This window comes from Grampus griseus, assembly GCF_964374135.1.
Source record: "Grampus griseus genome assembly, chromosome: 13".
Taxonomy (NCBI): Eukaryota; Metazoa; Chordata; class Mammalia; order Artiodactyla; family Delphinidae; genus Grampus; species Grampus griseus.
Genome location: NC_139007.1, coordinates 74,997,776 through 75,013,628, shown reverse-complemented (window position 1 = coordinate 75,013,628; position 15,853 = coordinate 74,997,776). Strand labels below are relative to the sequence as shown.

At 38.4% G+C, this 15,853-nt stretch overlaps 1 protein-coding gene across 6 annotated transcripts in view; it reads left to right on the top strand.

Moving 5' to 3' along the window:
- The window catches only part of SYNE1 (spectrin repeat containing nuclear envelope protein 1), a gene marked incomplete at its 5' end in the record, with an annotated part of 457,248 nt that overhangs the window by 241,528 nt on the left and 199,867 nt on the right, over window positions 1–15,853 (top strand). For 5 of the 6 annotated variants that reach the window (XM_082668958.1, XM_082668957.1, XM_082668956.1 and 2 more), the window contains 10 exons: window positions 236–391; window positions 547–717; window positions 1,342–1,668; window positions 2,921–3,073; window positions 3,382–3,549; window positions 5,783–5,959; window positions 8,169–8,315; window positions 11,453–11,578; window positions 12,912–13,088; window positions 14,390–14,655. In XM_082668958.1, coding sequence (XP_082525084.1) covers window positions 236–391; window positions 547–717; window positions 1,342–1,668; window positions 2,921–3,073; window positions 3,382–3,549; window positions 5,783–5,959; window positions 8,169–8,315; window positions 11,453–11,578; window positions 12,912–13,088; window positions 14,390–14,655 — 1,868 coding nt within the window. The remainder of the gene's footprint in view (window positions 1–235; window positions 392–546; window positions 718–1,341; window positions 1,669–2,920; window positions 3,074–3,381; window positions 3,550–5,782; window positions 5,960–8,168; window positions 8,316–11,452; window positions 11,579–12,911; window positions 13,089–14,389; window positions 14,656–15,853) is intronic. The other variant, XM_082668959.1, reaches the window with a different exon arrangement.

Sequence of the window (15,853 nt, the reverse complement as noted above, 5' to 3'; positions counted from 1 at the left end):
AATATATGTAATATAGACAGAAAAGCACTCAAACTCATTAAGTGTACAGTTTTTATCATGTCACTGGAATTACATTTTCGTGAAGGTTTTATGTGAAGTATTTTCAAAATGATATCACAGAATAAGTATATTCTAACAATACACTGAAATCGTTTTCTAGTAAGAAGATATATTTATTTGTCTTATTCAAGAATCTGTGAGATTGAGCCTTTCCTTCAATATTGTGTCATTTCAGAAGTGGCATGAAGAAATCACTGTGTACAGAGACGAAGTTGAGGAAGTGGGAGCCAGAGCACAGGAGATCCTGGATGAGAGCCACGTGAGCAGCCAAATGGGCTTCCAGGCCACCCAGCTGACGTCCAGATACCAAGCCCTTCTCCTCCAGGTGCTGGTGAGTGGGCCACCCCTGCTCATCATAGGCCAGCAAACTTCCCAAGCCAGATGTTCTTCCTTTCGCTGACTTTCAGTGAAGATAATACGTGTTTATCAAGAAAGGCACTGGCACAGGTCTTTCATCACTGTTCAATTGTGTTTCTTCTTTCAAAGGAACAAATAAAATTCCTGGAGGAAGAGATCCAGAGTTTGGAGGAATCAGAATTATCTTTAAGTTCCTATTCGGATTGGTACAGCTCTACTCACAAAAATTTCAAGAATGTGGCTGCCAAAATTGATAAAGTAGATAAAGTGATGATGGAGAAAAAAATGAAGACATTGGAGGTAGGCATGCAAATATCGGGTTTGTCTCCCAGCCATTCTTCTTTCACGAGCTGTTCCTGTCTCCCGCGTAGAATTGGGAGTGTGTTCATCCCCGCCCAGTATGATTGGTGATCCATGGCTCATCATTTCACTCTAAATTCCAAGTTATAATCTCTTAAGCCAAAGACTGGCTTTCATTTATTTGTGTTGTGAAGTCATTTCAATGTCTTACACATGGCTACGCACGAAATTCTTAACTAAGTTCCAGTTTGACACTAAATATTAAAAGAAAAAAATTATCTCAAATTCATGGCACTGTGCGTTAATAGAGTTTTAACTCAGATCTATAGGAGCACTGTTAAGGACAAGAGAAACATCAAGTTCTTCCTTAAGTCTCTGATTTGGAAATGATATGCTGATCAAGACTTTAAAAGACCTATATTGAAGTAAAGAAGATTCCTGATTGCTGGCAGACCAAATCTGGTTATAAACTTCAAAAAACATATTTTAAGGAGAAATCAGTAGACTCAAGAATGAGACTTGAAAGGCTGTTCTTTAAAAGGAAAGAAATAATGCTAAGTTATTTGCATTTATTTGTTTGTTTATTCATTTGTTTGTTTGTATTTGCTTCCCACTCTTTCTCAGGGTTTGCTAAAAGACATGGAGAAAGGCCAGAGTTTGCTCAAATCAGCCCGAGAGAAAGGAGAGAGAGCTCTTACATACTTGGAAGATGGTGAGGCAGAGACGTTAAGAAAAGAGATCCATGACCACGTGGAACAGTTGAAGGAACTGACCAGCACTGTCCGGAAGGAGCACATGACTCTGGAAAAAGGCCTTCATTTGACAAAGGAATTCTCAGATAAATACAAAGCGCTAACTCAGTGGATAGCAGAGTACCGAGAAATCCTATACATTCCTGAAGAACCCAAAATGGAATTATATGAGAAAAAAGCTCAACTATCTAAATACAAGGTAGTGTGTTGTTACTAACTGACAGATGCACGAGGACGTCATGTAGGACTGAACTGGTGGGACGTGATTCCTGGTTTGTGTCACCCTTAGTGAGTGCTAGAAAAAGTCCTAATGTGCCTATTCTGCTGGTGGGGAGTGGTATAGATTTATTTGGCTGGAAACACTACATCAGACTTATCTTTCCATTCAGGAATTGTATTTGTCTGATATTCAAAGGTTGTATCAGTAAATGGAGATCTATTCTGACAGTGTGATCCAGGTATGTGGATCCTCCGGAAAAGCCTTCTTGGCATTAGGATCTCACACCTACAGATTTTATCTTTTTGGTAGAGTCTTTCCTTCATCTTTTGGTACAGAAGGCCTATAAACTGACCTGGGGTAGATGCTAAATGAGACATCGTATTTCTAAGAAAATAAATTCTAGTTAACCAACTGTAGTTAAACATCTTAGAAATTAATTTTTGAAAGAATAAATGGTGATGTGGATATCACTATAACATGCTGTAGATATAAATATTTCACATGCTCAAATCTGTGAAACGGTTATTGAAGCTTATACATGGAATAGTTTGTTTTCTAAATTTGACCCAAATTGTTGAGCGATATTCTTTAAGAATTACAGTGTGATGGCTTTGCCTCGAAGCTTTTCCTGTCAGCAGCTTTCTCCTACTCCAGCCAGTGTGTCTATTCCTGTCCTTGGTTCTTCTGCCTAGCCTGACAGTGTGTCTTTGAAGGTGTTACATAAGAATCACACTGCTGCTGCTTTTTTAGTTCCCTCTGAGTTCTTGATATATTTAAATAGCACTTCTAGGCCATCATAGCAACGTTGCAACTGGAATTTGTCTCCCAGACTTCACATCCAGCTCAAGCTGCTATTGATTTCACGAGTCAAAATCAAAAGATAGCACCTCGCTCCCTTCGTAGAGAATTAAGGTTTACTTCTCTGCCGAAAGGAATGAGCTAGAAGCCAGCAATATGAACCATGTTAAATTTAGCCGAATGTAATTCTTTTCCATACTTCTCTCTGTGCATGTGAAGGGCTATTTGATGTCTTACTTTTACTCTGTATTGAAAAACTGTATTAGCCATAAAAAGGCATTCTCTCTTTATTGCTTTATACTTATTAATTTTTAAAGTATATGTCAGATCTTTATTTGAAGTAGATAAACTTATACATGCCAACGTATATATATATATTCGCCTTGATCACATAGATGAGCTGGCTCTTGTTGTTTTTTCTTTGTAATTCAAGTCACTTCAACAAACGGTGTTGTCCCATGAACCATCAGTAAAATCCGTGAGAGAAAAAGGGGAAGCCCTCCTGGAGCTGGTGCAGGATGTTACTTTAAAGGACAAAATAGATCAACTTCAAAGTGATTACCAGAACCTCTGCAGTGCAGGAAAAGTAAGGAGTGATCAGAAATTCAATACAAATGTGTGTATTTGCCACAAAGGGGGTCCTGACTCCTTTTTATCTGTCAGAAAATTTTAAGGCGTGGTATGGGTCAATATTCTTCCTTTTATTCAGATGGGTGTTTTAAATGGCGAAATGACTTTGTGGGTCGTGTTGTATCTTTTTTTTCCATTCCTAGTAAGTTTCTGATGTGTGTAACTCTACCTACCCTATGAGTTTTCCTGGGCTTTTAAAATTATGAAAGTTTTGAGTAGATTTTTGGCTTGAAAGTCACTTCTAACGGACACCTGGCTTCACAGGAGCATGTTTGCCGTCTCGAGGTGAAAGTCAGAGACCACGAAGATTACAACGGTGAGCTCCAAGAAGTGGAAAAGTGGCTGCTGCAGATGTCAGGAAGGTTAGTGGCACCCGACCTCATGGAGACAAGCAGTCTAGAGACGATTACCCAGCAACTGGCCCGCCACAAGGTATGCCTGAGCTTTAAGGAGCTGAAGAATACAGGGTGGCTTTAGCAGGTGTGCCGTGTGTATGTGCGTGCGTGTGTGTGTGAGCGCACGCATGCGCCTCTCTGGGTCGTGATGACTGCACCTAAAGGATCAGGTCTGAGTCTCAAGAATGACTGATAATTGAGAACAGTTCAATTTAATATTTAAGTGACTAACAACAGCTGAATCTTGGCATTCACCTTCTGAACATATTGTAGCATTTTTCCCAGCCAATAGTTTTTCATTGCAGAATATAATCTTCAGGGAGTAGTTTATCAAAGAGAAATTATCTTTATTTTAGAAAAGTATAGCTAAAGATAGGATACAAAAATAGTAGTCAAAGAGTCTGGGTTCTAGCCAGACTGTCTTCTTCCTAACTGGGGGGACTTAGCCTCTCTGCGCCTCCTTTTCTCCTCTGTTAAGGGTGATAATGACACCAGCCTCATCACGGGAGATAATGTATGTGAAAGTATCTTGTAAACCATAAAGTACAGTACTGATATGTGGTGTTAGTATATTTATTAATATGTATTTTTAATAATTATATGTGCCAGGTGACAGATGTCATATAGTCACAATTTTATGGAGCAATTTCGATGAGCTTAATGGGAAACTGATTTTTAGTCGTGACATGGTAAATATCTAGTAGTGTGTCTTAGGAAGACCAGTTAACCATTCTGGGCTTCAGGATTCCTATAGGAGAAGATTTTATTTAGCAAATACCAACAGAAAAGTAACTACATGATATAGTCTATTTGGCACTGAGAAAATACCCTCAGTAACCTCATGATATAGTGGTTCCATTCCAGCTCGAAGATAAAATGTTTCTTTTCAATATGGCATATATAATAACTGTTAACCCAGCACCACGGGAAAAAAAGTGGTGGACCCTGGGCTGCTGAAGGACCACCTGGTTTCCCTTAGATGTATTGATGTGTCAACCCAGGAAACTTTGTGTTGGAATGTCGCTTGTCATTAGCATTGTAAGGAAATTAGAACCTGATTTGAAAAGTTGGTTCCTGCTCTCTAAGTGATCTTGTGAGAAAGCTCACTAGAGAACACAGGTGGGCATAGTGGTTTGTGTGAACTGGAAGCAGGCAGAGATGGGCCCAAAGCTGGGGGCTCTGCCATTTACTACTTGTGAAACCTTGAACATGGTTTTTCTTTTCTTTTCGGCTGCATTGGGTCTTCGTTGCTGGGCACGGGCTTTTTCTAGTTGTGGTGAGCAGGGGCTATTCTTCATTGAGGTGCACGGGCTTCTCACTGAAGTGGCTTCTCTTGTTGCGGAGCACAGGCTCTAGGTGCACAGGCTTCAGTAGTTGTGGCTCGCGGGCTCTAGAGCGCAGGCTCAGTAGTTGTGGCACACGGGCCTCAGTAGTTGTGGCTCACGGGCTTCAGTAATTGTGGAACATGGGCTTCAGTAGTTGTGGCTCACGGGCTCTAGAGCGCAGGCTCAGTAGTTGTGGCACACGGGCTTAGTTACTCCACGGCATGTGGGGACTTCCCGGACCAGGGCCCGAACCTGTGTCCTCTGCATTGGCAGGTGGATTCTTAACCACTGTGCCACCAGGGAAGTCCCTTGAACATGTTTTATAACATCTCTGTGCTTCAATCTCCTCATCTGTAAAACAATAGTAATAATACACATTTATCCGGGCTTATATATAGTCCCTTCACTATAGCAGGTGCTTAATAAATGGTAAGTGATAAAGGTTATTTTTATCAATATAAGTATTATTAGATGTAAATTAGATCTTACATAATTTAGACATTCGATTATTACATAAATTAGATATCATATTAGATAAATTAGACGTTAGTAAATTAGATTAAGTTGTAATTAGATTATTTTAGATATAAATTATACCAGAATTATAATTTGTAGAGATGAAAAATGCATTAACATCCTTCTTGCTGGTAATAATACCATGGAGCAGATCTCTAACTGAGATCAGCCTCATGAAATCACTTAAAGCTTACTTCATTATTCGTATGTAACTTAATCCATTAAATTCATTATCTTTTCCCATTGGAGTATCTCTGAAAATATACTTCTTTTTTCATTTGTTGATATGGTAACCAAGACAAATTGCAAAACTCTTTTAAAGACATTTTAAACAGTGAAATGATTGATCTTTAACTTTCTGTTTGATGAATAGATTATTTAAAGACTAAAACTGGAATGGGAACTCAGTACTTGTTTCATTTTTTGTAGGCAATGATGGAAGAAATTGCTGGTTTTGAAGACCGTTTGAACAACCTTAAAATTAAAGGCGACAATTTGATCAGCCAGTGTGCAGACCACCTCCAAGCGAAACTTAAACAAAATGTACACGCTCATCTGCAGGGCACAAAGGATAGTTACTCAGCCATCTGCAGTACAGCCCAGAGGGTGAGTACCACTGGAACATTCTAGAATGATTAAGAATTAAGGAGAAAAACTGTGCAAACTGGAGGTTTTAAAAAATAGTTTTTGTGCTTCAGTCTTTGGGATCGTTTTGGTGTTTTTCCAGACAGAAAATAAGAGGATAGATTTCATAGTCTCTATGTGAACATAGAACTAACATATCATATATTTGATTGATGTGATGAAGTGGCAAATTTCAGACATGTGGCTTTTACTCAATCCCTTTATTCCATGAATTGATTATGAAAAAAATTTCTAATTTTGTTTATTTTTATTTGCACACCGTCAATAATACTTCTTTCTTATTTGCCATTTATTCTATTACATCAGAATAAGTTTATTCTGTAAGTCACACAATAATTATTTCTTTTTAACTCTATGCAGCCCAGGTTCTACTCTAATTCAGTATTTTTATGTATTCATATAGAAATTGAGAAAAGAAGTAAGCACCAATTTCAAGGTATACTTCAGTGGGTATCCCTCCAATAAAATGGAATCCTTAATGTTATAGATATAAGTCTAAGATAAATAAGAATCACCCTTTTAACAACAATTAAGTAAAATTAGTGGATTACTCTTTATTATTCTGGAATTTATAAATGACACTGAGTAGGGTCCATCTATTTTTGTTACTGGGCTATTTAGTAAGAACTGGAGAAATACAAGTGATATGGGGAGAATTATCTGTGTTCATCACGATAATAAAAAAAAATGCTGGGTGACATTAGTTGATCCCTAGACTTGGAAAATCCACCTTCAAAAAATTAATAAATGGGCTTCCCTGGTGGTGCAGTGGTTGAGAGTCCGCCTGCCGATGAAGGGGACACGGGTTCATGCCCCGATCTGGGAGGATCCCACATGCCGTGGAGCGGCTAGGCCCGTGAGCCATGGCCGCTGAGCCTGCGCGTCCGGAGCCTGTGCTCCACAACGGGAGAGGCCACAACAGTAAGAGGCCCGCATACGGCCAAAAAAAAAAAAAAGTTAATGAAAAAGAGGGATAAAAGAATCTAACAAATAATTGCGGATGATGACAAAGGGGGTGAGACAAGAAAAACAGTAGCATGGAGCTTTTGGTGAGCTCATTTGTTCACTCACTCAACAGAGATTTCTTAGCACTGTCTTTGTAGCAGGCTTTTTCTGTGCATTAGGGACACAGCTTAATTTTTTTTTTAATTAGTAAATGTTCGAAAGACAAACATATTTTAAAAATAAACTTTTAAAAAGTAGATGAAATTCTAAGAACAGAGTCAGAATCTTATAATTAAACTTTGCAAAAATGTTAAAGAAAGCAAAATACCTTTTTTCTTTTTGGTTCTGCTTGGAATAAAAATAAATAAGGGATAGTCCTAATATCAGATAAAAATGATTAATTTAATAGATGACAGAGAAAAGCAGAATTCAATTACTGCTTCTGTTGTCTCAATAAGGAAAGAAAAGCCAGTCTAACCTCATAGTCTTTTTTTCTTTCTTTTGTTTTTGATGAAGAGCTTGCTCAGAAAACGTCATAGGTATATTTCACCTTGATTTCAAGGAAACACATAATAGCTTCTCAACATGTCTTTGTGGATAAAATGGAAATTGCTTGGCTGGTTGAGGATTAAGTAATTGAATAGATGCATTAGAAAATGTTTGGGTTATTCTAGATTAGTGTTGTCCTGGAATGTAACTTCTAAGATGAAATGAGGGCATCAAACTCTGCCCTCCCCTGTGTTATAATTTAGTTCCAATTTACCCTACCCTAAAACAGAAGCTTTTCAGTTAGAGAAATATTGGTTATCTTTTCATGAGCCGGCATTTTATTTTTACTTTTAGTTTCTAGTTTAAATGAAAAGGACAGTATTTATATCATGGGGGAAAGCTGCAAAAACTTTTGATTTATGTTTGACCAATTTCCTCCAAAGATTTTATGTGTTCTAACACATTTCTAGTGTTACATTCACGCTGCCCCCCTTGTCTTTCCATGATCAGGATATTATGTTGTAATGTGTGGGTTGAGAAGTTATAAACTGGGGCATAGCCCATGTGCTTTGCAACATTTTGGAACATATGCAGACTCCGTAGATATGTATCTAGTTTTGGGGGGCATGGTGGGGAGAGGGATCCATTGAAAGTGGACTTGTTTCATTTGCTTGCAGTGATCTTTTTAGAGATATAAAACAGCTCTCACGACCGCAGCATGATTGTTCTGTCTCAGGTGTACCAGAGTCTGGAACATGAACTTCAGAAGCACGTTAGTCGACAAGACACCCTGCAGCAGTGCCAGGCCTGGCTTTCTGCAGTCCAGCCCGATTTAAAGCCAAGCGCACATCCCCCTCTCAGCAGAGCAGAAGCCGTTAAGCAGGTAGATTGTGATTCCTGCAAGTTTATGTTACGCTCTGATTCATTCATTTGATGAGAACATGTTAAGTACCTATTTTGTGCCAAATTGTGCTGGTTGCTGGAGATACAAAAGTATAAATAAGGTCTGAGCTTGATTCCAGTTAAGTCCACATTCTAACCAGGAAGACGGACGCACAACTGAGGTCAATCTGGTAGAATAAATAGGGCATGGGCACTGTAGCCAGAAGATCGATTCCAATACCTGCTCAACAGGGTGACCATGGGTAAATCACTGAATTTCTCTGAGCCTCAGTGTTCTATTAGGTAAAGTGATTATAAGTATGCTTCCTTCTGAAAGTTATGAAGAAATTCAAATGGTATACCGCAGTGTACGTGATTTGTAAACAGAAAAGCAAAATTAGCCTCTCCTGAATTTTTTGGCACAAAACGAGGTGCTTATTAAGTAATTATTGAGTGAATGCTGAATGAATTATTGTTATCATGTGAAAGGAACCTATGGTCTATTAATTTGACATCTACGTGCTTAAAATGTTGCTGCTGATACTTCATCAGAGTATTTGAGGGATGTTTCTAGATTTTTTGTACTAAGCAATTTTTCTATGTAGTGCAAAGAATATATTTTAAAGGAATTTAGTTGTAAAGGTTGCTGCCAGATAGGAAGTAATGTAAAAATTCAATTTTTTTACCTCAAATTGATACTAAAATAATGTTTGTTCATTTAGTCCGCTTAGAGAATATGTGCAATTAATATGTCCCCCAAAGTATACTTTCTGGCTTAAATGATTTACATTATTTAAGTCATGAAATGGCTCACAGAAGTGCATGTATTACACCTTATAAAAAATAGAATATGGGGCTTCCCTGGGGGCGCAGTGGTTGAGAGTCCACCTGCCAATGCAGGGGACACTGGGTCGTGCCCCGGTCTGGGAAGATCCCACATGCCGCGCAGAGGCTGGGCCCGTGAGCCATGGCCGCTGAGCCTGTGCGTCCGGAGCCTGTGCTCCGCAACAGGAGAGGCCACAACAGTGAGAGGCCTGCGTACCACCAAAAAAAAAAAAATAGAATATGGACAAATCAAACATGGCTCTCCTTGAATCAAGAAATGAAGTAAAGATTGTCTGTATTCTGCTTTTTCATTAGACTGTGAGCTTTCTTGGGTCATTCATTGTCTTGTGGCTGTTTGTTTCCAATGTACTTTATTCAGAACAATGCAGACCAAAGCTTGATTCTTCTCTTTTGTTTCCCCAAAAAAGAAGTAAAAGCGAGGGGGAGAATAACATTAATCCCAACGACCTTTCGCTAGAACAGGAAATTTCCTACAGCAGCCGCATTAGCTGTGGTTGCAGGAGGATGCTGATCCTTCTTGGGGCCCAGATTCAGTGACTGTATGGTTCATTGTTTTACTTTCTGCCCCTTCCACACTGCTTCTCAGAATGGGCTGCCCCCCTTTGGAAGCAACAGAGAAGGGAATTAGAGGTATTGGAAACACCTGGACCTCAGTTGTTCTGAAGGAGAAGAGGTTTTTTGTTGTTTCTTTTTGTTTTGCTTTGTTTTGATCAGTCCTTCCTTTGGCAAGTACTGCTTTCATGTAAAGTCGAGCAGGTCCTGGGTCATTAGTTCGCTTGGATGTGTCACTGGAGAATTCCACTACTGACAGGGTGTCAGACTCTGGGCAGGCTTTGATGGGCTGCCGTTGAATTTGGTCAGGGTCCCAGGGTGCGTCGTGTATCCCTCCCACCTGGTAAATGCTCAATACATATGTAATGATAATATGGACCTCACTACCATTAGCTAATGACAGACTGATTTGATTCCATTAAGAATGTCATTTGTTTTCATAAGGCATGATGTGAATTTGGGGGAATGAGAAAAAGTACTATCAGATTTGCCCTTGAAATTGATTTTTAGCAAAAATCTTTCATAACTGTTTTGTCATTGACAGTCACAAGCTGCTCCCAATGCTTTTGGAATCAGGACAACTGTATACATTTTAAAATAAATCATTATTTTTTTAAAGTAAATATCTTTATAAAATAAAAATTCAGATATCTCATTCTCTGCTCATTTCCAAAGGCTGTTTGGGACAGATAACTTTCTCTGAGCCATGGGTACCTGATGGGATGGTTTTGGTTAATGGCTAATGATACTAATTGGAAGTGAAACACCAGTCAGTCTGTGCAATGGATAAAAGTTTAGGTGCTACTTTCTACTTAATGGGAAATTGATCTGTATTTGTTACATTTATGTGAGAATGATGTATCTAGGCAACCCACACAGCTTAGAGGAAATATACTGAGATGAGTCAAAAAGTTAGGCTCCATTATTCGCTATGATTTTGGAAGATCACCTGCTGTTTCTGTAGATCAACTTCATCCCATACAACTTGCAGTCAATACCTCTTTCCCAATTAATCACAAAGATGTAGTAAGCGAAAGCCACTTCTCACCACCTCTACCACCCATCGCCCTCCATCAGGCCATCATCACTTCTCATGTAACTCCTGCAGTAGCCTGACACCTGGGGCTGCCAGTTCCGTCCCTGTTGGGGAACTAGGATCCCACATGCCGCACGGCAACTAAGCCCATGCGCCACAACTAGAGAGCCTGTGTGCTTCAACTACAGGCTCTGGAGCCCGCACGCTACAACTACAGAAGCCCACGCTCTCTGTAACCCGTGTGCCACAACTGCTGAGCCCGTACACCACAACTAGAGAGAAGCCCGTGCACTGCAATAAAAGATCCCGCATGCCGCAAAGAAGACCCGATGCAGCCAAAAATAAATAAATAAATATTTAAAAAAAAAAAAGAAAAGAAAAGAGAAGAAAACAAGCTAGAATGTGAACAGAGAATCTGGAAAAACTGTGGAAGTTTCTTGGTTGTTCCCCTTTCCCAGACCATACAGGCTAATTAGAGTAAGAAACAGCTGGTGGACCAATGGCTCCCTGCCAGTGTGTTTGGAACGCTTTCTTTTGAGTAACTAATATATGTCATTTACAACAATGGTGAAAATACTGAGCATAGCAAGGTTATTTTTGAAATGTCAACAAAATACCACAAATGGTACAAATATTTGCTATCTAAATATAGCATGTCTCTTTCACTCTGACAAGTTTTTTTTTTCTTCTTTTGTTTTTTTCAGGTCAAACACTTCAGAGCTTTGCAGGAACAGGCAAGGACCTACTTAGATCTCCTTTGTACCATGTGTGACTTGTCAAACTCTTCAGTGAAAACCACAGCAAAAGACATTCAACAAACAGAACAAATGGTAAAAGTTAAAAAATGACATTGGATATATCTGACTATATTCTCTTGCTTGAATGTTAGATGTGAAAAAATTTTTCTCCTTGGAGTATTCTTGCTATAATGCTCCTACAAGCATTATAATAAATATGTATTGAATTTCAACTAAGTCACAGAAAAGTAGGCACACGCTAATACTGATGCCACTGAATTGGAAGTGAAATATTTAGTCCCATTGAACTGCTAAACATTCGCACCTCTTTCCTCTTCTCTTTTCTCCTCAATTACCATTCTCTCTTTCTCTTTTCCTATTTTTTCACTCATTTTTTTCTTTTCTCCTTTTCCATTGTTTTCTTTCGGTCATATTTAGTGTGAAAGGGCCTCCTGACCCTTCCTATTAGGATGGCAAACATCTGTCATGACCCTTCTAATTCATTGGCAGTGGCTGAGTGTGGTGTTGAGAAGAATTCTGAAGCTGTATCTGGGCCCTTTGGACAGTGTTGTGATGAGTTAGCAGTACCTGCCTGCAGCAGACAGATGGCGCCACAGAGGCTGTGTGTTTGCTGCTGCTGCCTTAAACTCTGGAACACAACATGTTTGGATTAAAAAAAAAAAAAGACTTGGTTTTGTTATTTAACTGATTAAATATTCCAGAATAGTAAAATGATCTAAAGGAAAAAATAATGAAGAAATTAAGATAATTAAATAATTATATTATGGATATTAAAATAATTAAACTAACATATGTATTTTTACTTTTATGTTTTATTACATTACCAAAGCAAGTCTGTATTTAAATCCTTAAGAAAGATGATACAGCTCCTATATTTTTTTTTACAGAAATGATTTATCGAAATAAGTTATATGATTTCAAAAACCAGTGAAGCAGATCTAAACATATATCCAAAATGTTAGTAACTCAGTGTTCTATAAGAAATATCAGCAACTATGCACTAGAGGACAATATAAGTCTTTTCTAGTTAACCCCAAGACCAAATTGATGACTCAGTCAAACAGATGTATCCACTGAAATGCCCAGTGTGAAACCATTAGGGCAGCTTCTGACCTAATAAATTGTTAAAACTTCTAGACCTTCGCAGTATTGATTGAAATCCTATGGCCTAAGTCTTAGACATTTGAAGTCTTTAGAAAACCTAAATATAAAATCTGTTTTTCTTGAAGCAAATAATTATTTTTGGATTTATCACTCGTGTGTGTGTGTGTGTGTGTGTGTGTGTGTGTGTGTGTGCGCGCGCGCGCGCATACGTGTGTTGGCCTGTGTACATGGACAGGCTGATTCATTGAACATAAATGATTCTGTCCATTGCTGCTAACTTTTGCCTCTGTGTTTCCTCCAGATTGAACGAAGGCTTGCCCAGGCACAGAACTTAACTCAGGGCTGGGAAGAGATCAAGCACATGAAGGCTGAGCTTTGGATTTACCTCCAGGATGCCAGTCAGCAGCTGCAGAATATGAAGAGGAGGCACTCAGAACTGGAGCTAAATATTGCACAGAACATGGTGTCTCAAGTAAAGGTAGGAATTAACGTGCCTCCAGGGGAGCTAGAGGAGACCAGGACGGGTGTGTGTCAATCAATCCTTACACATAGTTATTTAAGGAATGAGATAGAACAACTTTCATTTGGTGCCAGAAAAATATACCTCAGAAAGTGAACATTCAGATATTTTCTTGGAGCTCCAGTTGGCCACTTGCATTGAAGGACATTCACTCTGTAGCTTATTTCTGAATAAAGAACTGTGGTTTAGCTAGCAGAACCAGAAGACTCTGCCATTAAACAAACATGAAGCCTTATTATTCATTAGCTTTTCATCACAATATTGCTAAAGCTGTAGGATTTATCAATTTATTAAATATATATTTAATATATAAAACATATTAACATACAACTGATTTAAAATGTAATAAAATATTTATATAATTTAAAGTATAATAGAAAATTATTATAAGTATATTAACTTGATTGGAAGTTGTACCAGATTTTTTTTTTTAAAGAATTCTTTTTTTTTTAATTAATTAATTTTATTTTTGGCTGCGTTGGGTTTTTATTGCTGCGCGTGGGCTTTCTCTAGTTGCGGCACCCGGGGGCTACTCTTCGTTGCAGTGCACGGGCTTCTCACTGCGGTGGCTTCTCTTGTTGCAGAGCACGGGCTTTAGGCGCGTGGGCTTCAGTAGTTGTGGCACGCGGGCCCAGTAGTTGTGGCTCACGGGCTCTAGAGCGCAGGCTCAAGTAGTTGTGGCACACGGGCTCAGTTGCTCCGCAGCATGTGGGGTCTTCCCCGACCAGGGCTCGAACCCGTGTCCCCTGCACTGGCAGGCATATTCTTAACCACTGCACCACCAGGGAAGCCCTGTACCAGATTTTTAACAAAGCTTAACATTTATTTTTTCTCTGTGACAATCAGCCATTTTTATTTTCTACTGGGATATTGTTTGAATATGCAGAAAGAAGAATGGAAAGAATATAAATTAGATTTTATTCTCAAAAGCATGAACTTTAAAAATTTTTAGAAAACTAAGGATGCACTTTAAGATAAAATATTAGCTTTTTTCCTTAGTGGCTATAATACTGTTTCACATTTATCAGTTTTTCCTTATACTTTTCAAAGTAACACAAGAAAATACCACAGTACCCTCTGATTCTTAAACACTTGGAAATTTGTTCATAAGGAAGTATGATGATTTTAGATTTTCTCTTTGTCCCTCACTATACATTCTTCAATTACAAAAGTATTCAGAGGTATTGTATCTATGTCTCAATCTGTATTTATTTGGGGGGGTGGTTATTCAACATTATTTTATTGTTGTTATCCTTTAGGATTTTGTTAAGAAACTACAGTGCAAACAGTCATCAGTGACCACTATTACAGAGAAGGTGGATGAGTTAACCAAGAAGCAGGAGTCTCCTGAACACAAGGAAATAAGTCACTTAAACGACCAGTGGCTGGATCTGTGCCTTCAGTCCAACAATCTGTGCTTGCAAAGGGAAGAGGATTTCCAGAGAACACGAGATTACCACAACTGTATGAATGTCATCGAAGTGTTCTTAGAAAAATTTACTACAGAATGGGATAACTTAGCCAGGTAACAGCAATTCTCCAGTGGGTCACCAAAATGCTAAGCCAGAAATTCCTTAGTTTCTATAAAAATCAAAAATGTCTTTCTTACATTTTAAACATTTTCTATCATTATAAATATTGATAAAACATTATGAAGAATCTGGTGTCATCTGTATCCATAATCACGATTTTCCTTGCTCAATATTAACTGAAGCAGGTGAGTAAGAGGAAAATATTTGAAAATGGCACCATTTCTACCTGCGACCTCAAGGAATATTTCAAAGCTGTTACACTGTGAGTTCAAAGAATATCCCAAGAATATTCCTAGTTTTAATTACCAGTTATGGGACTATCATCTATGATTTCAGGACATGAATCCTTCTTGAATCTATAGTTCCATGGGTTTCTTGTCAATTCTGTAAAGTAACACATTCTATGTAATTCAGTCTAGTTTTGTCTTGTACTTGTGGTATTCTAGAACTTAGTGAACAATCTAAATTCAATTAATGAGTGTCTTATTTGATTTTATAGCAATTGAACCCCTCTTAACTTTTTCTTTGAAAAGGATTCCCTCTCTCCCACATACATTGAGTCATCATATGGAAATCCTTCTATGCTCTGATCACTATAATTATTAAAACCTGTACTTCTTCTGCCCAGATTTATCAATTTGTAGCAATTAAAACTGAAAACATTATTCTAGCTGTAGTTAACTCATTAAATCGTAGGGTTTTTGGTTTTGGGGTGTTTCTGTTTTGGAGGAGGTACACTGCTTTCTGATTTGTTTACTTTTTCTTGACGCTCAGCATTTTACTAATCTTTGGGGTAAATTCAATATCAGCAAAAACCCATATTTCAGACGGACGATAGGCACCTCCGTCTGGTTAACCCACAATCGCCTCAGATCTAATATGTCCCAAACAGAACTCATCGTATGGCCTCCCAACACTCTTCCTCATACTTGAGAACTAATCGTTTTGTAAGTGAAAAAGACTCTAAGATGGACTTTTCTCATATGTGTTTTGTAGTCAAAGGGATGAGAATCCTTTGCATTTCACAGTTATTTCTAAAGGTTTCTAATGATAAACAGAAAATATCTAAGTTCCACGCATGAGCAGCTGTTAGAGCCGTTGGTTGTTTCTTACACATGGTAGACCGTCTAGCACTGGATTGTCTACGGGAGCTTCTTCTCACAGTAAAGCACGTAAATCACAGATCACTTA